The sequence below is a fragment of the Budorcas taxicolor genome, chromosome 10 (assembly GCF_023091745.1).
Source record: "Budorcas taxicolor isolate Tak-1 chromosome 10, Takin1.1, whole genome shotgun sequence".
Taxonomy (NCBI): Eukaryota; Metazoa; Chordata; class Mammalia; order Artiodactyla; family Bovidae; genus Budorcas; species Budorcas taxicolor.
The window spans coordinates 41,487,323-41,515,071 of record NC_068919.1 but is presented as its reverse complement, the minus strand read 5'-3'; the positions used below and the strand labels follow the sequence as shown (position 1 = coordinate 41,515,071).

Here is a 27,749-nt window from a genome sequence, read left to right as displayed (position 1 = left end):
ACTTATTTCTTCTCATGCGCTTATTTAGTTAAAGTAGCATTTTAAGTAAAATGCTATTCTGTCATCCTTAATTATAGTATGACGTAAATACTGTCACCTACCTGTGGTCATTTGTTTAAAACAGAATAACCCAAAGGGACACAGCAGCTTCAGGAATAATTCTCCCAATCTAGAGGACTTCTGCTTCTATGATAGTAAAATGTAGATCATATAGATAGTAATAAGAGAATCCCTGTCTTGTGAGAAAAGTAAGTTTATTCTTTTAAATATTTAATTCTGTACTTTAATTTCACAGTTTTTATCAAGGTAATATATGCGTAGAGTGTCAGAAGGCAAATAGTGCTTAAAACACTTAGGGTGAAATTAACAACAGTATTCTCCCTCATGACTCCCCACCCCTTGTTTTGCAGTGATTCTTCTACCTTTCTAAGTGATGTTTTTATGTTTTCTCTCTCTTGAACCATTACTTTTACACAGTATTTAAAAGAAAAGGTAAATGAGGATTTCCCTCTTTACCTAATAAACTTCCCACATTTGGGGAAAATATTATTCACTGCTAAGTCAAGGAGTATATACTGTGATTATGCTTCCTTTCTTGTATGCTGTTTCCTGAAGTTAATAATTGCTTCATTAATGTTTAGGATTTTTGTTTTTTTGTTTTTTAAACGTCTATTGCTAAGTCTTCCCACACCCTTTAACACCATAGTTTTCCTTAAAGTCAGACCATTTGGGGAAATTACCAAGGTTTTTTTGGTTTTGAGGGTTTTCGTGTACGCTTTTTCACTGGGAAGCTTCCTTACTGATGATCTTTTGTCCTCCTGCTCCATTTGGGACTAGTTGCTGTCTCGGCCTCCGACTTAGCTGAAATCCTAGAACTTTCTTCTGCTGTCATACTGGAAATTCCCTTCACCTCTCATGTATTGTATTCTTGATTTTTGGATTCCTTGTTTTCTTTCTTGATAGGCTCCCTTATTTTGATAGGGGTACATTCTGTAGTAGCTACCTGAGAAAGGATACATAGGATATAAACTTTTAAGTTCTTGCATTTCTGAAAATGTATTTATTATACATTTCATTGTTAATAGTTTAGCCAGGAGAATTCCATGGCAGTCCAGTGGTTAGGACTCTGCACTTCTGCTGCCGAGGGCCTGGGTTCGTTTCCTCATCAGGGAACTGATATTCCACAAGCCTGCATGCTCATGCTCAGTCACTCAGTGGTGTCCGACTCTTTGTGACCCCTTTGGCTATAGCCCACCAGGCTCCTCTGTCCAGGGAATTTTCCATGCCAGAATACTGGGGTGGGTTGCCATTTCCTTCTCTAAGCGCACATGGTGCAAACTGCCCCCCAAGCCCCCCCCAAAAAAGTTTGGCTACGTAGAGAAATTTAAGTCATTTTCAGTCAGAATCTTGAAGACAGTTTCCCACTGTGTTTTAGCTTTCATACTTGCTGTTTAGAAGTCTAGTATCACTCACTCATAAATTATTCATGCATAATTTTTAAATGCCTGTTACATGTAGGCCCTATCGCCGGTACAAGAGAAGTGGCACTGAACAAAATAGACAAAACTCCTTCTGTCAGTGACCCTACATTCTTAATACTTTTTTTTGAAAACTGCAGTTTACTTGCTGTAATAACAAAGAGACCCAAAAATGCAGTGCCTTAAATGAAATGGAAGTTTGTTTCTCAAAATAGCCAGAGTAAGTAAACAACTCTGCTCTACTAGGCTTTCAAACTAGCAGGGCAATCCAGGATTCTCAAAATGTGTTTGAGCAACTGATTTGAGTTGTTACCATTTTTCTGCCAGTAGGAACTTGGAGGGCAAGGAACTTTGTTTACAAAAACATGATCTGGGAGTTGCACATATCACTCCTGCTCTCATCCCATAGGCCAAAACTTAGTCACATGGACACAGCTGTAAGAAATGTTCTCTCTAACTAGGCAGATCCTATTACTAAAAGAAAGAAAGGGAAAGGTGCCCTGGGCGACAATTAGGAGTCTCTGCCACATTAAAATGGGGCTTCCCTAGTGGCCCAGAGGTGGCCACATTAAATTCAAGAAGCTTTTAGGATCTTCTATTTATTCCTAATGATCAGTACATTCCCAGTGATCTGCTTTGATGTGGGTCTTTTTTTTTTTTTTCATTATGCTGTGTATTTAATGAGCCATTTAAATTTAGAGATTTATGTCTTTGATTTCTAGAAAATTTTCCATGTATCATTTTGTCAATACTTTCTTCACTTCCATGTTCTCTGGGTCCCGTTTCGGAGCTTATTTTCCATATTGTACATCCTAGATTCATGATTCAGTTTTCTCTTATCTCCTCTTGTCCATCTCTTTGTTTTTATGTTCTGTTTTCTGGGAGATCGCCTTACTTTAATCACCCAGCTTTTCTATTTTTTCATCTATCATGATTTTGAATTTCTCAGAATTCTTTCTAAATTCCCTCTCAGCATGCCATTTTTATATTTTTCTCTTCTGGCTTAATTTTTTAATTTTTGACAGATTTTGTTTCTGGTTTTTTTTTTTTTTTTTTTCTGAGTTTCTTTCTTCTATTTGTTGTGGTCTGTGGTCTTCCATACTGGAGGCTTTTCTTTCTTATCTTATATCCTTAGCTTTCTGTTCATATTTTAAAGTGAGACAGTATAAGTTGATGGGAAGATCTGTATCCATGGGTAAAACTTGTTGACTTGTGGGTTTCACTGTAGGGTGATAGAGTGATGAGAATTTTTTAAATTAGGAAATCCTCATATTTCAGAATCTGTGAGGCCTTTTCTCTAAGAGTATTTAGTTTCCCCAAAGAAAGATCTTTGAATCTTCTCCCTGCCTGTGTGATCTTTGCACTTAGTATGAAAATCTGTTTTCAGCACAGACTAGTGTCCCCACGTCTGATATTTAGATTCTCCAGTGAATAAAACCCTCAGTCTCCTGCCAGTAGTGGAAATGTGGTAATTTCCTGGCCTCATTAAGTGCAGAGTAGGGCTTTAGGGTTCTCGTTGTCCCTGATATAGACTTGATCAAGTCCTCTGTCCGTGCCTTCCATTATACCCAGTGCCTTTAGTTCCTGAGCCCTCCTTTGGTTCTGTGGGGGCAGTTTTGCTGCTGTTTGTCAGTCTCATTCAGTATAGACAGTTGGGTTTCGTCTTCCTCCATTTGTCTCCTTCATATACACTGTAGTCCACCTTTATGGGTTGAAGCTTCAGGATTCAAATGTTTCCTGGTTTCACTGAAGTTTGTATATGTTTCTTATTTTCCTTATTGTTCAACAGTGGAAATGTTTTTACTACATATATTAGTTTCTAGTGCTTCAGTAACAGAGTACCACAAACTGAGTGACTTCAAGTCCACTTCTGAGGCTGAAAGTCTGAAAAATCAAGATGGCAGGGCTGTGCGCCCTCTGAAACCTGTAAGGAAGGATCTTTCCTTGGCTTTGCTGGCTTCTGCCTTTGCTGGTAATCCTTGGCATCCTTTGGTTTGTAGATAGATCACTTTAACCGCTGCCTCTGTTGTCACATGGCCAGCTTCTCCGTGTATCTCATTTTCTCTTCAACTGTGTTTATAAAGATACCAGTCACACAGAATTAGGACTTCCCAGGTGGCACAGTGGTAAAGAATCTGCCTGCAAACGCAAGAGAAGCAGGAGATGTGTGTTCGATCCCTGGGGCAGGAAGATCCCCTGGAGGAAGAAATGGCAACCCACTCCAGTATTCTTGCCTGTGAAGCCCCATGGGCAGAGGAGCCCACTCTTTATGACCCGCTATTGATGGGTCGCAAAGAGTTGGACTCAGCACACAGCACACAGACAGAAATAGGGTTCACTTTCATCCTAACTTGATTTCAGAGCTGTAAAGTCTATATTTCCCAATAGAGTCATATTTATTGGTACTGAGGCTAGGACTTCAACATAACTTTTATGGAGGGAAGGGACACAGTTCAATTTAAAATACTATGTCATTTTAGAACAAAGAGTTTTAGACCTTATTTTGGATGATAGTAAAATAGACTTTCCATATCATAAATAAAATCATGTTTTGAATTTTAATAGAAAACATTGAGAATAACTGCAATTAAAATTCTGAGTGTCTTAAGGTCCTGAAAGAAATAAAAATACAAAAAGTACTCAAGTACAGTGAGAAAAACAGCAAGAAACAATGGACATGAATAGACAGTTTACATGAAAGAATGAGCAAGCCCATCTTAAAAGGTACTCATATATCACTTACCCTTGTGAGTTGATATATTAGTATGATCCTTTTGGAGAGAAATTTGAAAACAATGTATCAAACCAAAAAAATGTTCACACCTTTTGGTCTGATTCATGCAGTAGAAAGTTGAGTACTTTGGACCAGCTACTCTGCCAACTACTAAGGATTCAGTAGCAAACAAGAAAAAGTCTCTGCCTTCATTAATACTGAATACCAAAACATTTTTGTGAAGAAGGCACATACATGAAGATCACGTTGCTCATCCCACTTACTCTCTTGGTTTTTCTACTTTACTTTTAGCTCCTTACTCTCTCTTGCTGGTTTCTCTGCATTTTCCCAACCTATTAAAAATGGAATGTCCTAAGTCTCTGAATCTCTTTTCTTTTCACTCACTTGGTGTCTCATTCAGTGTTATATCATCTTTAAGATGATAATTCCCCAATTTTTTTCTCTGCTCAGAACTTCTCTCTTGACCTTTAGCCTTGTATAATCAGTGTCCTGTTCGATGTCTGTACTTGAATATCATGCCCTCTAAAGTCGTTCTTTCCATTGCCACTTCTTCCCAGTTATAATCACATTTGTCTAATTGCTGAGGCTGAAAATATTAAGAGCTATCATTTACCTGTTTCTTTTTCCCATACCCAAAGTGTGATCCATCAACAAGTTTTATTTACTCTCAAAATATATCCAGGATCTAACCATTTCTTGACTTCTTTACTACTGCTACCCTGGTCCAAGTGACCACAATCACTTACCTGGTTTATTATAGTAGCACCCTCACTTCCCACCTTCCATACTTCAGTTTTCAGTACAGCAGATGGGTCCTTTTAGAATGTAGGTGAGACTTGACTCATCACTACTTAAAGCCCATGGCCTTCCATCTTAGAGTAAAAGACACAGTTCCAGTTTCTTCAGAAAGGACCCATAAGGTGCTGTGAAATCGGACCTCTGATCGGTCAGACTCCATCACCTGCTGTTCTCTCCTATCACCTGCTCATGATCCCACATAAGGACTTTGTTCTTCCGATTCCCTCTGCTTCGAGTGCTGCTCACCCGTCTGGCCTAATGGCAAGCTCCCTTGCCTCCTTCAGCCTTTTTTCTCAGTGTTTCCTGAAGGAGGTCTTCCCTGATCACCCTGTTTGAACTTGCTCCCCATTCCCTATCTAATATGTCTTCTTTTAACTTGGAGCTGTTATACTTTTACTTAATCATCATGTTTATTCTTTCTTATCAACCTAGAATGTAAGCTTCATAAGGACATGAATTTTTGCTTCTTGTTCACTGCTGTATTGCTAGTGCCTAGAAGAGTGCTGGCACTATAGCAGATACCCAATAAATATTTGCTGCATGGATGGATGCGTGAATGATAAAAAATTGGAAGTAACTTAACATAGCTTACTAACATTGCAGAAATTGTTTAGTAAATTATCCTACATTCACTAGTATAGACTAATGAAGTTATTTTAAAAGCTCACAAAACCTGAATAATCTGTGGGGAAGTGCTCTTAATGGAAATAAAGTTGAAGTTGAGACTTCAGCACGGGTTACTAAGTACCTCCTGTCATAGTGGTTAAGTGGTCTGGCTGTAGAGTCAGACTCAGTTTCAAAAACTTAAATGTCTCATCATCATTAAGATATTTTTTGCTTCCATAAGCATGTGTGTTTCTGTGAGGAAGAGAAGACTCAACTAATTCTGCCTTAAACAATAAGAAAGCATTCTGACTCATTAGCTGAAAATCTGGAGGACGGTTGCTTTAAGACTGGTTGATTCAGTGTTTCAGTGATATTATCAAAGACCAGGTTTCTTTTTGACTGTTCGTTGTTTTGTCCAGATTATCAGCTTTATCTAAGGCTGTTTTTCCTCAAAGTTGAAAGAGGGGTGGCAGGAGCAATAAAAAGGTTATGTGTGTCCTTGCTCAGTCAAGTGAGAAGGAGGTACAAATGACAGACTGCTTTTTCAAAAGAACAAGAAACTTCCTTTTCAGTAGCCTCTCGCATAACTCCTTTCAGATTTCGGTAGTCTGAATTGGGTCCTGTGCCAACAGCTAAACCAGTTACTCTGGCTGAGGGAATGGTCTAAGCAGGCCCCATCTTTGGAGCTCAGGGGTGAGGTCAGATTTCACTGAAGCACATGGCTGCGTGCATAAGAAAGAGGTAGCTACAGATCTGATCTTGTCAAGAAAATGAGTCCTTTGTCCACTTCTTGACTGGAATTGGGGTGCCCTCGGCAGAATTGGCTGACTAAACCATATGGAATAGATTCACCATCACCTAGAGACAAAGACAGGGCAGAGTGCGGGGCAAGCAAAAGGAACGTGCTGACAGCAGGTAGTGTTCTACCTGACCTCCTCGCACCATCTGCCAACACCGCATAGGGACACTGTTCGCTTCTGCTACTGGCACTCTGAGCCAGCAGGACCCCCTGGGGTGACTGCAGAGTGATATGCTCAGGACAGCAATTTTTGACATGGAGTAATGAGTGACATCTTTACTTGGATATCCCATAAGCAATTCACACAAACTCAGTGTGTTTAAAATTAAACTCATCAGCTTCTTTCCCAACAAGCTCCTTTAAACCCAATCTCAGTATAATGATAAACAAGATTTGATCAATGCCTTTATACAGGTCCATAATAACAGATATTGCAACCATATGAAAAAGATAAAAGAAATAAATGAACATGAAAATCGTTCTATGTCTAGGGATAATTTTTCCTCTAATACTTTATTATTTTGTAAATTTCCATTAATGTGGTTATGTAATGTGTCCATTATCAATAGGAAATTTATAGAGAGAACAGTTCTGTGATGCAACCGTACCCTATCATCTCCTAAATGGAGGTTTTATTACCTGTGTAGAAATGTATCCTATAGTAACTTTCTCAAAAATGCATGGTCTCTGTTTATGGATGCTCTTTCTTTGGAAATAGGTACAGTTATACAAACAAAAGACTTTTCAGGGAGCAGAATCTCCTTATTAATCTTAATTGGATACTCTATTTTCATTTAGCAGTAGTATGTAGCATGTGGCAGGCACTATCAGTGTGTTACATGCTATAGATATGAAAATAAATGCTGCCCTCAAAAAGCTTACACCTTAATGGAAAGGATAGCTAAACCAACAGTCAGCTACAGTACAGTCTGATGGATTACATAGGAGAGGTGATCACAGACTGAAATAAAGTTTTGTCTTATGATTGCATTATGAGTTGTGGTTAAACTAATCTTTTTTACCCCCAGAGTCTTTCTTCAGTTCGTGTGGTAGTTTACATAAGCTAAGTGAAGAGCCACTGATTCCTCCTCCACTTCCACCTCGAAAAAAATTTGATCAGGATGCTTCAAATTCCAAGGTAGGGAATTTCCTCAATGGTCCAGCGGTTAGGATGCTGTTTTTCCATTACAGGAGGCACAAGTTTGATCCTTGGTCAGGGAACTATAGATCCCACATGCTGTGCCTTGTGGGCAACAAGAGCAACAACAAAAATCCAAGGTAGTCAATAGGACTTGGGTTTGCCTCAACTTATTCAAAGTTGTGAATCTTCAAAACAGTGCTTATTCTTAAAAAGAGTCTGTCAATTATAATTTGGTTACCTTTTATGTTTTTTAAATACTTAGGTTGTTTTATTTAGAATATACCTTAAATAATTGTTTAACCCTCATAATACTTTTTCTAAAAAAGAAAGAGGCTGGGCAGATTCATAGATACTCAGAAATACAATTTCTTTCGGGTAGAGATGGGAAAAACTGTAGTATTCAAAGCGTTCTCCAAACTTTCAGCTGGTGCTTCTCAAACTTCAGGCTGCATCAGAAGCATCTGAAAGGTTTGTTAAAACCAGATGGCCAGAATTTCTGATTGAGTTGGTCTGGGGCAGGGCCCAAGAATTTTCATATATAACAAATCCCTACTAGTAGGCTTCCCTGGTGGCTCAGACAGTAAAGAATCTGCCTGCAATGCAGGAGACCGGGTTTCAATCCTTGGGTCAGAAAGATCCCTGGAGGAGGGAATGGCTACCCACTCCAATATCCTTGCCTGGAGAGTTCCATGGAATGGGGAGCCTGGCAGGCTACACCCCATGGGGTCACAAAGAGTCGGACTCAACTGAGCAACTAACACTTTCACTTTCAATAGTGCTGATGCTGCTGCTCCTGGGTCAAACTTTGGAGAACCACCACTCTGAATTTCACTGGGGATAGTAGAAGTAAATGGCCAAAAAGCAGAAGCTGGATATTAAATCCTCTTGACATCATGTTCTTTCATGTCTTCTTGTTCATTCACTAAGTCATGTCCACCTCTTTGATACCCATGGACTGCATCACACCAGGCTTCCCTGTCCTTCATTATCTCCTGGAGTTTGCTCAGACTCATGTCCATTTAGTCGGTGATGCCATCCAACCATCTCATCCTCTGCTGCCCCCTTTTCTTGCCCTCATTCTTTCCTAGCATCATGGTCTTTTCCAGTGAGTCAGCTCTTCTCATCCATCAGGTGGCCAAAGTATTGGAGCTTCAGCTTCAGCATTCATGTCTACAAAACTAAATATTCTTTTTACTTACTTGCCCATTATTATAATTAAAATGCATAAATTTATAAACTACAAAGCAAGATAATCTGAGGCTTTATAAGATTTCAATTAAAACATCTCATATATAAAAATATTAAACGGAGCCCTGAGTAAAACTGGGAGTAATTGATTCATCAATCTGATCATTAAACCAGATTAACCTATTTTGTGTCTCTGGATTAAACTTAACATGTAAGAATTTTTTAGTCTTTTTAAAACTTTTTCTTATAGATGTTTCAAGAGAACAGAGGTATAATTTAATTTTTTTGTTTTTGAGGGAACTATGAAATCTGATGATGACCCCCCTGCTATTCCACCAAGACAACCTCCTCCTCCAAAGGTAAAACCCAGAGTTCCTGCTCCTACTGGTCCATTTGATGGGCCTCTGCATAGTCCACCTCCACCACCGCCGAGAGATCCTCTTCCTGATACCCCTCCACCGGTTCCACTTCGGCCTCCAGAACACTTTATAAACTGTCCGTTTACTCTTCAGCCACCTCCACTGGGACATCTTCACAGAGATCCAGACTGGTTCAGAGACGTTAATACGTGTCCAAATTCTCCGAACACTCCTCCTAGCACACCCTCTCCAAGGGTACCTCGTCGATGCTATGTGCTCAGTTCTAGTCAAAATAATCTTGCTCATCCTCAAGCTCCCCCTGTTCCACCAAGGCAGAATTCAAGCCCTCATCTACCAAAACTGCCACCAAAGACTTACAAACGGGAGCTTTCACACCCCCCAATGTATAGACTGCCATTGTTAGAAAATGCAGAAACTCCTCAATGACCCTAGCCATATGTAGTCATTGACACTGGAATGGTATTTGTAAAATTTTTTTTTAATTTATTCAAAAAAGGCATAGTATTTTAGTACTTTTTAAAAAATAATGCTCTTACAAAAATGCTACTGATCAAATAACCTTTCAGAATTGGAAAAATAAAAATACAGAAGTCATTTACCATTATCCTCAGGTGATCAGTAGCATTGCCTTGTCTTGGATCCTCAGTGCTGCCAAAAGGCCAGTATAAGGAATTCATATTTGCACTGTAGACTCTGCTAAAATATGGTTTAAAGTGAAGTTGATTGCACTGAAAGGGGATGGTGCATTTGGGGAATTTTTCAAATTTGAGTAACAGATGACTAAGGCAGTGAATTTACACACATATAGGGGGTGTGTGGTGATAACTGATTTTTAAGCCTCTTTGACCATCTTTTACATCTAGTTTTTACCAAAAATTGTGAATAACACCCACTATTCTTAAACTCTTCAATGCCATGTCTTAAATGCCAGAATTTGCTGCTGAAGACAAAAGTGAAAAATAGAATGAAAATAATAGAATGCACTGTGTTTATTATTTTGTCAAAATGTAAGACTACCTAACTCAGTCATAGAGGAAAAAAGGGCATATATCTTGTACAGATGTGCCTTTTTGTTTTTGCAGACTATGGTGTCTTTAGTAACGAGTTGCCTATTGTTTTGGAAAACAAAGTTAATATGCCATATATGTACAGTTTTGTTTATATTGTATATTTAAAAACAATGCTAATAACCTATATAAATTTATGTGACTCAAGGCCTATAATACAATCTGCTACTTTACTAATTCATAAATCCGGAGGATAATTTTCTTATGGCATAGGAACCAACTGCATTGCCTTCAAACCCAAGTAACTTTCTCTATAAATCTCGTGTTAACTATAATTTTTTAAAGTATTTTTTTAGATTGGTAATATTTAAACCAGCAGTTAAAGCTTTATTAAACTTTTTAATCAGAGAAGTGATTAAAACTTTTATTTGCCATTTGTACTCCTCTGTTCAAAGTGATGAAAAAGCGTGTTTTGCTCTTAGTGCTAGCAGCAGTTGTAAAGTAGCCAAAAGCCACATTGTTTATTTACTGGTCTGTGGCCTTTTACTGTGCTTTGTATCAGAGTTCCTAACAAGATTAATAAATCACCCCAGTCTTAATTTTTAAGACTTTTAAAATGTGTTTTCATTATAAGGAACAAGGGGGTAAGACTGTCGAGTTCTGTACAAGTAATACATATACACACATTATTTTCAGTTATTTCGTGCAATTTAAATTCCATAATCCCAAAGAATTTAAGTGATGTAAACTTTAGAGGGAAGAGGGGAAACTGTCTTCACTGTTGAACGCAATCACAAGCTTCCTGCAACCGTTTTATGCATTTAGATGAAAATTTAGGAGCCTATTAGGAACTCGAGATGAGCAAACTATAGCCACCCTTGGTAGTATCTTGGAAGCTGCCTTGATTTAAAGCCAGTAATTAAAAAAAAAAAAGACTGTGAATCAGTCTCCAGTCAGGTGAAAACGCTCAGGTTGGCGTTGTCTGGAAAAGTGATTTAAACTGCCCGTTCGTTAAGCCACACTTGTAATTTAGGGGAGAATGAGACGGTCTCGCGCGTAGGGGTGCCTCGGCCCACCGTTGGAAGAATGCGGCCTTCCGGGCTTTGTGCCTTCGCGCACGCGCCGTAGCCCCAACTCCGCCACCGGGATGCGCCGGGGCCTTGGCAAGGCGGGGCCCGGAATAGTGCGCGTGAATGTGACGTCGCTGCGTGCGACGCATCTTGTTGCCGGGCAGCGATGGCGGCTTCTTTGGAGTCCTCTGGGGAGGATCCGCTGCGGAACTTTGTGCGAGTTTTGGAGAAGCGAGATGGCACGGTGTTAAGACTGCAGCAGTATGGCTCCGGTGGCGTGGGCTGCGTTGTTTGGGACGCCGCCATTGTCCTTTCTAAATACCTGGAAACGCCCGGATTTTCCGGCGATGGGGCCCACGCGCTGAGCCGGCGGTCAGTGCTAGAGCTGGGCTCAGGCACCGGGGCTGTGGGGCTCATGGCCGCTACCCTCGGGTAAGACCTGGCGGGAGGGTACGCCGCTTTGTTCGGGAACCCCGATTACTGGCTTCCCACTCTTGTGCCTACACCTAAATCAACGTTATTTTATAGGGCAGATGTCATAGTCACCGATCTTGAGGAATTGCAAGACTTGCTGAAGATGAATATTAATATGAACAAGCATCTTGTCACTGGTTCTGTTCAAGCCAAGGTACTGAAATGGTTTGTATGGCTTTCAGCTTGTTTTAAGATAACAATTTGTAGTTGGCTTTAAATTGCGTTTCACTGAAAGCATGATTAATACGAGTGGAGATTTCTGGGTCTTTTTATAAAACAAGACTATTTTAAATTAGCAAAGCAACAGTTTAAAATATGTGGTTGACGTTTTTAAGGGGGGAAGAATTAGAAGACTTTCCTTCTCCGCCAGACTATATACTGATGGCTGACTGCATATACTACGAAGAGGTGAGTATTTGATGAGTGGAGTCTCTTCCTTTAGAAGACTTATACTGTATTTCGAAGATTCTGGAGCACGCATTACTTAGCATTTTAACATCTCTGAATGCAGGATATATGTTCCATAGTTGATGAACAAAGAGAAAATAAAGGTCACCAGGAAGTACGTATATGTGCTCATGATTAACATAGAGGTCCCTGAAGCTTATTGAGAAAAGTGTTATGTGCATTTTAGGAGAGGCTTCCGTAAAATTTTTAAAGGATTTTTCTTCTGGATCTCCTGTAAAAGGCTAAGATTTCTTTTTCTTTTTCTTTTTTTTAAGTTAGCTGTAAGTTGCATCCTAAAGGATTGATTGTTTCGGAGCAACATTTATTATATTTATAGAATTTCTTTTCTTTTAGAATATCAGTTTGTATAGTGTTTTAAGCATCAATCATTTTTTCACAATAATGAACATTGAACCAACTTATGTTCAAGTTGAAGTTGAACCTTCTTTTGTAAGTAAATTGTTGATTGATTAAATCCTGTTAGAGTAAGCTTTAAGAATGCTGTCAATTCCATTTTTACCCATGGGTACTCCAAAATGCAATCACTTGAATCCATCCTCTGGAAGCTGAAATCAGTACAATGGTTGATTAGTTAAGAGTTTACCAATCATTGGTTACAGAGCTGTAACCGTGTTTACTGGGTTGGATTGATTCAAAGACGTGTGAATTGTAAGGGAGTTATAATTATCTCCTCTGCCTCCCCTACCCCCTTTTATAGTAAACAGATGTGTTTTTAAAAGTCATTAACAAAAATCATATTCCTTTTTGAACAGTCTTTGGAGCCACTGTTGAAAACCCTTAAAGATCTCAGTGGGTCTGAGACTTGTATTATATGTTGTTATGAACAGCGAACAATGGGAAAAAATCCAGAAATCGAGAAAAAGTATTTTGAGGTGAGTACTCTATTAGATCTACCTTTGTAGGGATTACCCTTCAGAGAGGCTATGTGTGACTTTGTGTTCCAGTATATTGTGGTAATTTTGAGTAGGGAAAACATTCTGCTTGAATGAACTCAAGGAGAGAATTCTTTAGAGCGCACCATTCTAACAACTGCCTCCAGCCTCCCCTGCCCCAGTACCCCCATTCTGATGCTTTATTTTTCTTTTCTGACTTGTTGTTCTAGTATTTGTAAAGCCATGTAAAATAATAATGTGACACCCTTGTCTTTCCTAAGAAAGTTTTCAGTGTTTATCAGACAAGTTGCTGGCTTTTAGGAACATATTAATGATGTATATATTTTTTGGAGAATACATCATAGAAACATGATATGTGATATGTTTTCATTTCCATATTTTCCACTGTATTTTTATGGTAGCTTTGGCCAATGTCTCGTACCTATTTTGAAGTTGTTTTTCTTTTTCTTTTTTTTTTCCTTTTGCAAGAATTAGTGACCCACAGGAAGCTGCAGAAGTAGTACTTAGAATCCCATTTGTCTTTCACCCATCTTCCTCCAGTGGTCACCCAAATGCTTCTTATGGGTAAAGATCCATCATATTACAAGTGGTTCCTCTTAAGGAAACATCTTTATGGCTCTTCAGTTTTATCTTCTGAAAGGGTTACTTTGGGTAAAGTGACTCTTCATGACTCTGCCTCAGATATATGGTGAAATGGTTTTTTACTTTTATGTTTTTCTTAACAGTGAAGAACTTTAATGAACTTTTGAAATAATGTATACTTGAAAATTTGATATCATTAGTCAGTTTTCAGTTGAGTTAACACATATCAAATGCATATATATCAAGTGCTTAGCTCAACTTTTCACATACCTCTCCCAGTCAGTATTCCAAAGGTAGCCACCATTCTGATTTCTGTCAGCAATGAATAGTTCATATTATTGAATTTGAATTGCATCTTTTTTAAATTGATAGCTCCTTCAACTAGACTTTGACTTTGAAAAAATTCCTTTGGAAAAACATGATGAAGAATATCGAAGTGAAGATATTCACATTTTATACATCAGAAAGAAAAAATCGGTAAATACATGTTTGCCTTATCATCCTCTGAAGTGATTTCACTAGCTGGACACTGTCTCTGAGCTTGAGTATGATGTAGATATTAATTTTCATGTGGGGAAATGGCTATAATGATTAACAGGACTAGGGCGCTAATGCTCAGTGTTAAGATTGCCTAACTTACTGGGCCTCAGGTGTTTTCTCTAAAAGGCAGACTTTTTTGTAAAGGTCATTTCTAGCTGTTAATTATATAGCTTTATAATTGGGCATTACCTCAGACAAGTAACTTAGCTATTTATAAATTTCTGTTATCTCTTAGAGATTTTTAAATGCCAGTTCTGACCTTTGTGAACTCTCTCCAACCATTCAAGTTTTTTTTTTTTTTTTACTAGTCCAACTATAACATAGTTATATGTTTTTATTTATTGGTCTGTCCAATAAAGAAAAATGCACTCAATTAAATAGAATTTTTATGTTCCCCTTTTAGATTGCTTCCTTTAACCATCAGTACATTTTATACAGTGCCTCGTATTTGAATGTGTAGAAGGGAAGAATTGTGTCCCATCTACCTGTGCACCCCAGCACTTTGTGTGTATGTGACTGGTATAAGGCAAGAACAAGATCACTTTTATGAATTGAGGGTGCTAAACTTGATTTAGTTCCATTTGTTTCTATTATCTTTCCTTTGGATTTGTGGTGAAGTTTTTTGATTTATGTGCATTCTAGCCAAAAGCAGATAATGTGCATTTTTTGAAATCAGGAGTAGGTGTTTGAATACAAAGAAAGAAGAGCAGTGGGATTAGTAATTCAGATCAATTATTATATGGCATGGTTCTAGAGATAAAACAATGAATTAAAAATATTTTATGCCTTAAAGGATCCAGTTTTAGCCAAAGCTGTTGTATAGTTTTAAAAGTAGGTTTTTGGGTTTTTTTTAAGGCTTAAAAATTTTGTGTTTCCTAAATATAAAGGCTTTTTTTGAGGGGTGGGGGGTGGGCAGAGAGTCATTTGTTGTTTTAACTTGATATAATTTATATATAATAAAGTTTACACTTAAGCCATTTTTAGTATATTTACCTAATTGGAGGACCATCACCACGTTTTAATTTTAAACATTTTCATTACCCCAAAAAGGAACCCCTTACCTTTTAGCAGTTACACCTTTATCCTGCCTTCCCCAACCCCTAGCAACCACCAGTCTGTATCTCTGTGGATTTGCCTATTCTGAACATTCCATACAGATGGAATCACACATGATGTGTGCTTCTTACATCTGGCTTCTTTCATTCAGCAGTGTTTTCAAGGGTGCATCCATGTTGTAACTTGCATCAGCACTTCACTTCTTTTTACACTTGAATAGTAGTCCTTTGTATGGATATACCACACCTTATCCATGCATTCATCAGTTGATGAGCGTTTCTTCCACTTTGGGCTCTACTGAATAAACCTGTTGTGAATATTCATGTGAAACTATTGTGTGGCATGTTTCCTAATCTCTTGAGGGTGTGTATACCCATAGTGGAATTGCTAAGGCACACAGGAACTCTATGTTGAGCTTTTTGAGGACTTGCCAAACTATTCCAAAGCTCATATACTATTTTCCTTTCTCACCAGCACTATCTGCATTTTCCAGTTTCTCCATATCCTCCTTAACATTTATTGTTGTTAGTCTTTTTTATTGTAGTCATCTCAGTAGGTATGAAGTGGTAATCGCATTGTGGTGTTTATTTCCCTAATGACTAATGATGTTGAGTATCTTTTTTGTGTATTTATTGGCCTTTTTACATGTTTGTAGAAATCTTTTGCTTATTTTAAAATTGAGTTGTCTTCACTGTTGAGTTGTAAACATTCTTTATATATCCTGGATACCAGACTCATACGAGATTTATGACTTCCAGATATTTTCTTCCCAATCTGTGGGTTGTCCTTTTCTTTTCTTGATAGTATGTCGTTTGAAACACAGAGGTTTTTAATTTTGATGATGTCTAGTATATCTGTTCTTTCTTTGGTTGCTTGTACTTTAGCCATTAACAAAGACCATCTCCAAGCAAAGCATTATATATAGCTATTCATTTGAATTGCATTTAGCTGTCAGCAGGCATAATACCTAGTATTAAATGCCCAGTAAATATTTAATATATAATAAGAAATCAGTCTTTTAAGGTTTCTGTTTTTTTCTTATAGAAATTCCCATCGTGAAATCTTTAGTCATCTTACCCAAGCCTCTAACAACATGGGTAAGCTAATAACATGAATGAAGCATGTGAATACAGCATGGGAAGATTGTGTTCACAGATTTTTTCAGCATGTCTTTAGGGATCCGATCTATAGACAACCACCACCGGCTGCCTGCAATATGAAAAATGACTTGACTGACTGCCTACCTGCCAATGGGCCTGAAATCCAACTTAGTTTACTTTTAGCTCCACATCAAGTTCTGCTTAAAAGAAACATTGTGTCAGTCACTCCTCCAATAAAAATAGGTACTGAGGTTAGCCTAAAGTCTGCCAAAAATAATGAAGTAGCATGGTTGGCTTGGCGTGTTTTCAGGAAAATAGAGGTAAGTTGATCCAGTTTCTAAAGAGAGGTATCAGTTACTCTTTAATAATGTTTAAATTCAAATCAGTAAAGTTTAATTTGTCATCAAGATAAATTTAAGAGAGGGTTTGAACATTTATACAGTGGGTTTTATTGTAAGTATCTTCTACTTCATTGTTTTCAGACAACTTTAATATTTGTGTTCTCTTACTTGGGGGGTGGAAAAAAAAACGAAAAGACTATTTTGTGACCAAAGTTCTGTGCTTTTCCTTCATCGTACTGATTATAGTATAATTTAACCCTGTGAATTACATAATAAATTATACTGTGGTCGGTTAATAAAGATGAAAGTCAGAAGTCAGAGTGCAAGGGAGGGAAAGATATCTGTAAAAATTTTTTATTTGAGAATGGAGTGAGAATAAAAGGCCCAGCTTCAGGCTCGTGCATTTATGTGGCTTGTGCACGTTTCCTCACGTGTAGCTTCGAGGAAAATGTGGCTAAATCACTGGTGATAACTTGTTTATATGAAACAGAAAGCTGTTTAAATAACTGCAAGTGTAGTTCTGTGTACATTTACCAAATGATTTTTTTCTGTGTGGCCTCTGTTTTATGTTATGATCATCATCTGCTCGCAGACTGATCTGTCAGGACTTCCCAGTCGCACTGGTTCCAAAGCGTAATAGTAACCAGATGGAATGCTGGTACTTAACAGGCATTGGTGCTAGGTAGCACGTTTTATGTGTTAAAATAAACGTTGTTTTTGAGATCCTGTGACTTTGCGAATGTTTCAGAAATAGCTTTAGAGAAAATAAACATTTAAAGCAGGTGACTGCTTTCCAGAAAGAGCAAAAGCAGCCCTAGATAAATTAAAGATTAACATCAAGAGAAATTTTTTTTTTCCTTCAGGCTTTCTTCAGTCTTTAACTTTTGTTCTGCTGTTTGTTTTTTTCCCCAAACTGCCCTTGCTGCTGCTACTGCTGCTAAGTCGCTTCAGTTGTGTCCGACTCTGTGCGACCCCATAGACAGCAGCCCACCAGGCTCCCCTGTCCCTGGGATTCTCCAGGCAAGAACACTGGAGTGGGTTGCCATTTTCTTCTCCAATGCATGAAAGTGAAAAGTGAAAGTGAAGTCACTCAGTCATGTCCACCTCTTCACGAACCCATGGACTGCAGCCCACCAGGCTCCTCCGTCCATGGGATTTTCCATGCAAGAGTACTGGAGTAGGGTGCCATTGCCTTCTCTGAAACTGCTCTTAGCATTTCATTAATCAGCTTACTAAGCAGCTAGTGTAACCTAAGTGTATGATATTTTTCTAGTTACAGATAATAACCAGGTATTTTATTAGTGAAGTCTTAGAACAAATGATCACTTTCTGGCTTGTTTCGTAACATTATAAAACTTGTAGAAATGCGTTTATTAACAATGACCAGCCCTAGTAGTCCACTCCAATTCCTTAGGTCCCTTTCACCCTCCTCCCCTTAAGACTGTACTTCTAAAATACAGTAGCTGTGGGTGTTCAGCTGAAGTCCTCCTTGATGTTCCTGTAATGAAAGCCCAGCTCCTTTACTTCCGACAGGGGACCTTACACCAAAACTTCCTGGAGGGGTTGGATTGAGATCAGCCTCTTGGCAGCTTTGCCAGAATCACCCCCTTGCTTGTGTGTGCTTCTTCTTCTTCCATGTCCACTCCTTTCTTACCGCCTTAATAAGTCAAGGAAATGGCAACCCACTCCAGTATTCTTACCTAGAAAATCCCATGGACAGAGGAGCCTGGCGGATTACAGTCCATGGGGTCACAAGAGTCAGACTTGACTTAGAGACTAAACCACCGTCATACATTCATTACCATCTGTTTCTGGGGAACTGATACAAGGTACTGACAACAGGATTAAGTACTTTGTAACAGAAAGTTAAGTGAGATTGTTTTTCTTATTCTGGAATAAGGCCAAAGCAGAGTTTAAAAGGTACCAATCCCCATGTTCTAAGATCAGAGAACCATAGTGATTAGTAAGCACTGTCGGGCTTCCTGAGGGTTGCCAGGTCATGTAGCAAGCTCTGTCACTAACTACCATCCACACACAGCTGTGGAGACCTGGGAGAGGCCTTCCTTTGGAGGAAGTGCAATATTGAGGAAAGGGATTTAGTCCTTTGAGCTCTCATGAGAGAGGGAACAGAGCATATCTGTACTCAGAAGCCACAGGAGGGAGACCTGGGGAGAAATTCAAGATCCAGGATGCCTCCAAGAAGGTTAGACTAGCATTTTCCCACCTGGTTGGATTTGTCTTTATCCTGCAGATGAATACATCTGTTCAAGAGCATGGCAGAGCATGTTTCAGAGCATGGCAGTTTTGGACTGTCAGGCAGAGAGGCGTTAAAGATGGATCTCAGGCAGTTGAGAGTTGATACGTGAGCTGAAGGCATTAGGACTTCTGCAGCAACATGGGGTGGTTAAAAGGCAGGTGCAGCAGACGAGTGAGGTGTGATGCCATTAGCTGGGAGTTAGACAGAATATAGACAACGCTCAAATCTCAAGGGACTGCCAGGGCCAGGAGGAACTGCTCAGGAATTAGCCCAAGTGGGGCTTGCCACTGTGCACAATGAAACCTATAAGCCACTTACCACAGTGCAGCTATAGCCAGTTAGAGAGCCACACACCCCACCCAGCCACCCAGTAAGGCAGTGCTTCTCAGACTAGCTGTACTTGGAAGATTAAAAGCAAACAAAAACTGTGTTTAGTCTCCATCCCAGTCCAATTAAACCAGAGTATAATTTGTTAAAGTGCCTAGATTGAGAATTACTGCAATGAAGAAGCCTCTTCTAGCAGCTACTTCCCAAGAAGAGTTCGAGGAAAAGGAAAGAGATACATGAAAACAAACCATGATTAGATCAATACTGTAAAGGGAGGAAAGAGCTTTGAATCTGATGTGGACTTTTCTATGAAATAGGATGTTTTAAAATAAACAGGGCTGAGTTTTAGGAACTAAATACGTGAAAATTTAGAAAGCTTGGCCAAGAAGGTAAAGGTGATACGCCTCAAGAATAAAGGGGACTTCCCTAAAGGTCCAGTGGTTAAGACTCCACTTCTACTGCAGGGGAACTTAAGATCTCACATGCAGCACAGGGTAGCCACCCAAAAAAAAAGAAGGGGGGAGGATTCAAGAGCTAGGAAAAGAAAATTATTACAGGTGTAGCCTCCAATGACTTGTTTCCTCCCTGTATAAGACTATAACTATCAAGGTCTTTAAGGTTACATAGTTTTAAATCTTAACCTGCTACAGTTCATAACCTAGGGTCCATGGGTCATGTTTGGTGAATTTGGAAGTAAAGTTTGATTATTAGGAAGTATTAACAATCCAGAATGAATTTTAGTGGGACTTTTTACACAGTGTGGCTAGTTTCCTTGTTAAATGATGTCAATTCAGAGTACAGACAACTGTGTTTATTTAAAGGAAAGTGTGAAAGTGTTGGTCGCTCAGTTGTGTCTGACTCTTTGTGACCCCGTGGACTGTAGCCCCCAGGCTCTCATCCATGGGATTCTCTAGGCAAGAATACTGGAGTGGGTTGCCATTTCCTCCTCCAGGGGATCTTCCCGACCCCAGGATCAAACCCAGGTCTCCCGCATTGCAGGCAAATTCTTTACTGTCTGAGCCACCAGGGAAGGCCCCAAAGAAAAGTGTGGGGGACTTCCCTGGTGGTCTAGTGGTTAAGACTCTGAGCTTCCAATGGAGGGGGTATGGGTTCAGTCCCTGGTTAGGGAACTAAGATCCCACATGCTGCATGTCCAATAAATAAATAAAACATAAAAAAAAAAATGTGGATCATAGAAATATGACTGTTGTTCCTAAGGTTCCCTGTAGATGGCATTGCTTGACTTGGTCTTTACAGTTTACAGACAGGAATTGTTAAAATAGAATGTTTTAAATGGATTCACACTTGCATTTTGAAAGTGAAGTACATTAGATTTTAAAGAATAAACCTACCTGTTATGAGTTGCTTTCAGAGTATAATGTGGTTGTCTTAGTTCGTTTGGGTTGGTATCACAAAATACCGTAGCCTAGGTAACTTACAAATGACAGAAATTTATATCTCACAGTTCTGGGAATCTGGGCAGTCCAAGATCAAGATGTCCATAGGCAGCTGTCCTCACAGGGCAGAAGGGGCAAGGCACTCCCTGGGATCTCTTTTACTGGGCACAAATCCCATTTATAGAGAGCTTCACCCTCATGACCTGCTCACCTCCCAAATGCCCCACCTCCAAATACCATCACACTGGAGGAATAGATTTCAGTCTATGAATGGGTGGGGAGGGGAGTGGTGTAAGCATCCAGAGCATAACAGTAGAGTAGGTAAAATAGGGTTTGTTTTTCTTGTAAATCTGTATTTATTTTCTGTTTATTGCATTTTGATATGCCTTTTGAATTTTTGAATGTTGTTCATATAGCACATAAATTGCAATTCATAAATCATTTCTCTACTGTTGGTATTTTCTATAAGAGATATTTCAAAGGCTAAATTAGTTCAAGTTCTAAAAATGAAATTCACCTTGAAAGTACTTTTTATATAATGCATGATTTTACATTTGAGGTACTTGAAGCTTCTAATTAATTTTAATTAGTTTTCAAACTAGTATGCCTTCTTCACTAGAGTAATAAGTAGCTTTTACATCAAAAGACTAAAGCTCTGTCTTTGGTTGTATCACAGTTCTGTAAGCTTAGGCTGCCTGTTTGACTTTCGGTTTTAGTTTTTCCTCAGGGAACATCAGGATTTGAAATTTTTGATTCAGTGATAATAAACATTTAAAAATACAATATTCAGTTTTTATAACATAAAGATCTTAAGCCTTATTTGAATTAGAAAAAGTTTGTGGCAACAAAATTTTACTGAAAATTAATCAAGTAATGGGAAACTAAGTTTTCGCTTTAAATGATTTGGAGTAGGAAAACAAATTCTGAAATCATTTTCACCAGTTAGGTGAAAGCTGTTACGTATTTCAGGTCATATCAATCGTGAGATACATCTTATGTAATTCATTATTAATAGCAAATAGTTTTCAAAGAACTATGTTAGAACAGGTTATCTCTATGATGATTGTTTTCTCATGACCATCCTGAAAACTATTAGCCCACAAGCCTTGAAGCCAGATTACCTGGATTTAAACCTCAGTTCTTCATTTACTTTGCTGTATGACTCTGTGTGCCTCAGTTTCCTCCTATATGAGGTAAAACCATGATGGATTGCCTCATAGTTTGACATAGGGATTAATTCTGTTTAACACATAAAATACTCAGCATACAGTAAGCCTTCGATAAATGTTGTGGTTATAGCAGGCTTGGAATTACTTTACGTGAGGGTCCTGGGGAAATGTAATAATGCAAGTCTGTTGCGGTGTGAAATCTGGGCATCTTTTTGAGAGTATTGGGCTCGTGAAAATCACTACCCCATCACAGTGGGAATGGCTTCTGGGTGGGAGGAGTCTGGGAACAATGTTCCACAGTAAGTTGAACAGGTAAGCAATTTTAGAAGAAGAAAATGTGGTGAAAAGAAACCTTTGTTTGCTGTTCATTTTTACAGTTCTAAAGCTAAGTGCCATGAGCATTAAGAGGCCAGAAAAACAGAGGATATCCTCATTTTCAAATACCAGAGCTTGGGCTTGTTGGCTGAAGCTCCAGGATCCCACCATCCTGAAGCTTACCTGTGTGGTTCTCTATGTTAAACTGAGACCAGATAAGTGGCACCAGGTCATTTTTCTGAAGTCTGGGGCTTGATGTATCTGCATAATTACTATCAGAGTTTAGATGTGTTCATTCTAAAAGAACAAAGTGACTATAAATACTCTGTAGCTCTTGCCTCCTGGGTAAACCATCTTTTACCCTGTGATCAGTATATATGATGAGAATCAGGAGCTTCATTTAACTTCAGGCTGATTCTGTCTGTACCAGCAGACAAGAGTGAGAGCCAGAACCGTGAACTATATCTACTTCTCCATCAGCCAGTGTAAAATAACACAAGTGCTTAACTGCATTATGTTAAACTTGCAAGCCTTTTTTGTTTGCAGTTGATGGAAAAGATTCTTATGAATACTAGATAGCTGGTCTTAATTTTTAGAAACGTCTATTAGCTATGACACACTAACTTACTTTGATGAAGGGTAAATTCACACTTTTTACTATTCACAAGGTTAGAAACAATGATGTTTCTTCTTTGCAAAACAAAGTTAAGGCTTTTGAAAGAGCTGTTCTAAGATGCCATCCTTATGGGCTTAAATGTTGAGTACTTAACAGATTTCCTTCATGTCGTTAGCTCTCATGAATCATCACTGGCAGTCTGTTAAAACCCTTGACAGGTCAGTGCTTTTAAACACTCCTGAGTAATTTTTTTAAACTTAACTTTTATTCTAAGTTGTTAATCTATTGAAGTCCAAGCATTTAACAGTCTGAGGTCCAGATTCATTGTTGGCTCATCAGTGCTTTGATAAATCATTGTATATAGTACAAACAATCCCATGTATCTCCATTCATTACTTGACCTTGTTCTTTTAGGAATGTGTCCTGAAAACTGGCTTGTATGCGAGCACAGTACAGCTGCATATTGGGGTACAACAAATATAAATAGCATGTTTTATCCAAAGCTAAAATGAGAAGCTTGATATTTTCATTCCAAATGAGTGTAAAGAATAATCTCATGGCATATAATGGACATTTGAACATACACCTGGCTTCTTGAAACTAACAGGAAAAACAAGTTTCACACTCCCACAAATAATAAATGTTTAACCAGAGAATGCCTTTGGGTTTCGGTGACATTTATGAATGTAGGTACAGTGTACTTTTAAAATAGCTATTGTCTTTCTAAATCTTGTCACAAGGATTTTTTAAAAAAATTCTGTCTTCCAGAACTCTCTTTTCACTCTCTAGCATATTTCTGACACCCACATTCAGTCTGTTATTTTCTGTCTGAAATAAGTGTCTGGTTGTTAACCTGAGATTCCAAGTAAGAGAGGAGTGGAGGTTCAGTGTGGCCAAAAGGAATGAAAGTCCAAATTAGCTCCAAAGACAACCCTAGGTCTGTTCTGAATCCACTCACCGTCCTTTTATGTGCCCAAGCTTATACATTCTGTTCTCCTAAGGAGAAAATGGCTCACTTGACTACCATCTAATCTAGCTGTGTGTCCTTGGGCGAGTTAAATTCTCTGAATGTTAGTGTCCGTCTCTGTAAAGTGAGAGTGACATCTACCTGATAGCACAGTGGTGATGGTTAGACTAGATAATATATGTGGACAAGGATAGGGAAGAGGCATCTCTCCAGCATAAGCCTCAGTTACCTGTTCTGAGGGTTCAGACTCATAAATTCTTGCAAACTGGAGAGAAGTTATCCCATGGAAGCAACAAAGCTTGGTCCAAAAAAAAAACAAGCCTTTATTGTCAAAAAGGTGGGATTCCCAGTGTAGCAGCCTGTCTGTCATTTACTTCCACCCTGACTTCTTCACTTTCTCTTTAGGCTCCACCTTCATCACAAGAAGGGAGTAAGAAGTCACAGGGGAGACCTTGCCGTTCTCTTGTTCCCACCCACAAGCCGACTGTAGATTCCCCCTCTCTGCCCCCTGACCCTGACCCTTCCCCTGAGCCCTGGCGTCACCTCTTCAGCTGCCTTCAGTGTGTCCCATCTTCCTCCTGTTCCTGCCGTCACCTGAGGCCAGGCCTCACTGGCTAATCATGCCCCTGTGATGTCTCCCACTTGTAGCATCTCTCCACACACACCTGTGCAAATAGTGGTGCCAGTGTACTCCCCTGACAGGGAGTCCCAGACTGTTCAGCAGCCTACTGAAAAACCTCCCCAAAATAGAAAGTCCCACATGAGGTATTCAGTCCCCTCTTTGGTGTATGTCGTTTTGCTTCCTTCTTGCTATCCTCTCAAAATGGACTTCTCTTGGATGTGTACACAGTGTGCCTCATGGCTTCTGTCTTCGCTCGTGATCTTTTCCATCAGCCTTCTCCCAGCTGACCGGTGAAGACCAAATCTCTTAAGAACTGACCCTCTGCCTGCCCCATGACCAAGCCCAGCCAAACAGCCTCACTTCTCCCCCCACCCCCACAGTTAAAGGATGGGTATCACATGACCCATGCCAGCCCCACAGAGCCCTCCGGGATAGGAGGCACTTGTTCTTTTCCAGGTTAGCTAATACTAAGGATAAAAATAAGACTCCAGCTTCCCCCAAAGAAAAATCAACACAGACAAAAGCAGAATCTAGATTCAGAGAGAGAAATCAGAAGACTGTCCTGATTATTTGGTTTGAGCCTCTGAAGCCAGCTCTACCGCCTAGACTCCCAGTTGTATAACCTAGTTAACTTTGTTCTGCTGGTTTGAGGTTGGGTTTCTCTTCCCTGCCATGGAGCAGGTCCTAACTAGACCCTTCAAACATTTCTGCCTTTCACATTCTACCCCTATCTTACAATCTTTCCCAACCAGTACTTTTCCCAAGAAGTAATCTGCTTTTTAAGTCTTTATTTTGTGCATAATTCCAGCCTAATCATCTTAGCCATTGATTTATAGATTTCCTAGAATAGTGTCAAGTTATTGATCATACTGCAGGTGATCAGTATCTTAACCTATCAAACTACAAAAGTAAACATGATAAAATTACTCAGCAAAAGTGAAGAAATAAAAACCCATTGTGGGAGTGGTTTTCCTGTGTTACCAAAGAGCATACCCATCACCTTTGCATCCAGAAAACATTCAAGCCTCCCTCTCACTGTCCCCATCATGGACTTGTTATTAGCACTGAGAGAATGAATTGCTTCAGAGAGCAAGTGGATCTGCGTAGGGCTGAGTGTGAAAAGTGGAGGGAGAATTACAGCAGGTATTAGGTGAGGTCCAAGATCTGGAGAGCAAGACTAGACATAGAGGGTGTCAGCTAAGAAAGGTTGGAAAGCTTCCTTGGGTTACAGAAAAAAACCTGCATTTATTGTGAAGTTTTCATTTTTTTACTTTATTTCAAAAAAGTCTGACACCTGGGTCTAGCTTCCATGTGGTAGCAGAAAGTGAAGAGTAAGTTTTAAAAACTACCTTACCAATCTGTTTGGAATAACATGATAGGAGTATAAATTCTGGGAGGAAGAGAGATCCCCAGAGGGTCCCAGCACTGCAGGGGCCACCGAGAGTGATGGAAAATAAAACCTCCCCTTCCCAGTATATGCCAGAGGAGGGCTTTGGAACGGAGGCAAAGCTGACCCTTGGGTTACAGATGTTACATGCAGTAAATATTTTGCTGAAGTTTAAATGTAATTGTCATGAATATCAAGGTATTTGGAAAGATTGAAGTGAACCTAATGTGTTTTTTTATATCACCAGATTTGAAACTTTCACTGGAATTTATATTCATATCATGTTGGTGGGCTGCAGTCCATGGGGTCGCGAAGAGTCAGATACGACTGAGCAACTTCGCTTTCACTTTTTACTTTCACGCATTGGAGAAGGAAATGGCAACCCACTCCAGTGTTCTTGCCTGGAGAATCCCAGGGACGCGGGAGCCTGGTGGGCTGCCGTCTATGGGGTCGCACAGAGTCGGACACGACTGAAGTGACTTAGCAGCAGCATTTTATTCCAAATAGATTGGTAAGGTAGTTTTAAAAAGTAATTGTGATTTCTTGTGTGAGATACCTGAGGGCCTTATGTTATGACTATATGGCATCTTGAAACCAAGTCAAGAAAAAAAAATCTAACCATGAATTTCCAGAATGATCCCTGACTTTCACAAGGACTGATTGATGAAAGACAAGACAACCATTCACAATAGAGGCCTGGGTTAGTTTTAAAGGCAGCTTTGATGGTTGACAGGTGATTGACTACAGTGGTAGGAGAATTACATTCCCAAACAATAGGAAACCAGATTAGATGTTGGTGTTGTGTGTGGATGGGCTCAAGACTGTCAGATTTGATGTAAGTTCTACTTTATGTGATCATGCTTAATGTGATCAGGGCTAACATAAGCCCCAAGCTAATAGCTAAGATGCCACTTGGCCTTGCTTTAGATAAAGATCTGTGCCCAGGCCTGTGAAATGTGAGTAGAGAGCAGAGTATGATAATGTGTGTGTTTTGGAGTGGGGGGGTGGGGATGGGGTTGTGATTAATGATAAAAGATTGGAGGCTTTATTTTTCTTACCAGTGTCTCTCAACTTGCCAGGTAGCCTAGAAAACTGACCATTATCCTTCAACAAAAAGAATGGCATTGTTTGCTGTCCTTCCATGAGGATCCTGACAGGGAGAGTGGGCTTCTCTTAAGAGCCCAGGACTCTGGCCTCCTCAGCCTCCCCTGGGGACAAAGTAGCTCCAGCCAGCAAATCTCCCCAGAAATACTTCTCCGAGCACAAGAGAATTCCCACAACTCTCTGGACTCCTCTGTGACTTCCCAGGCATCTAGCTATCATCTTTCCAAACACTCAGTGCCAGGTATTGACTGTGATTAGCTGATGCCCCTCAGGTTACCCTGGCCTCCTGATTAAAGATATGCCTCGGCAGCATTTGATGGAGATTTCCTGGCTTGACTGGAGCCAGAGGGTGAAGGCTGACCTGCCTCTGCTGACTGGCTGTGAGTCCTCTGGCAGGTCTCTCAATCAGATGGGGATGGTGGTGGTGATAGTGACATTTGTTTTGCCCACCCACAGAGTCCTTAGGATGCTCAAACAGAAAAATGGATGGGAGAGCCCAGTGTCAGCTTGAAAGCTGGATGGAGATGTGAGTTACTGTGCTTGGTGCTGACATCCGACAAAAGGCTGGATGATGCTTCCCCTTCCCAGCCAAGTATGTGCCATTCAAAACGAAACAGAGGGTATCTGCTTCATCTCTAATGAGCAGGGGGCCTTAGCCAAAGGTCCACAGAAGGGAGGAGGAACAGACGGTGGCTCAGTTCCCCTTGGTCTCCTCAGTCTGTCTTCTTTTTGGACTCTAGTTGACCTTGGCCCAGATCTTATCAATAGGTGCCTTCACTCTTCCTTGTCACAGAAGAGAGACAGTCACCATCTCTCTTGGTTTGTGTTCAGTGGGCCAGGCTTATGGCAGGTGCTAGGGACACCCATGGGCTGTGAGTTGCTCGCTGTGGAAAGGAGGTGGCTCCTAAAAGGAGTGAGCACGCTAGGACAGGG

At 39.7% G+C, this 27,749-nt stretch overlaps 2 protein-coding genes across 2 annotated transcripts in view; both read left to right on the top strand.

The window, feature by feature from the left end:
• Positions 1–10,713, top strand: part of SOS2 (SOS Ras/Rho guanine nucleotide exchange factor 2) — a 100,906-nt gene extending 90,193 nt beyond the window's left edge. The window contains exons 22-23 of the mRNA XM_052646375.1: positions 7,444–7,553; positions 9,041–10,713. Coding sequence (XP_052502335.1) covers positions 7,444–7,553; positions 9,041–9,550 — 620 coding nt within the window. The 3' untranslated portion in view covers positions 9,551–10,713. The remainder of the gene's footprint in view (positions 1–7,443; positions 7,554–9,040) is intronic.
• A 654-nt stretch (positions 10,714–11,367) lies between these two features.
• Positions 11,368–26,853, top strand: VCPKMT (valosin containing protein lysine methyltransferase). Its single transcript, XM_052647142.1, has 7 exons — positions 11,368–11,633; positions 11,730–11,840; positions 12,011–12,083; positions 12,896–13,015; positions 13,991–14,095; positions 16,259–16,311; positions 26,792–26,853. The coding sequence occupies exons 1-6, from the start codon at positions 11,368–11,370 to the stop codon at positions 16,271–16,273; spliced, it is 690 nt and encodes a 229-aa protein (XP_052503102.1). The 3' UTR covers positions 16,274–16,311; positions 26,792–26,853.
• The last annotated feature ends 896 nt before the right edge of the window (positions 26,854–27,749 follow it).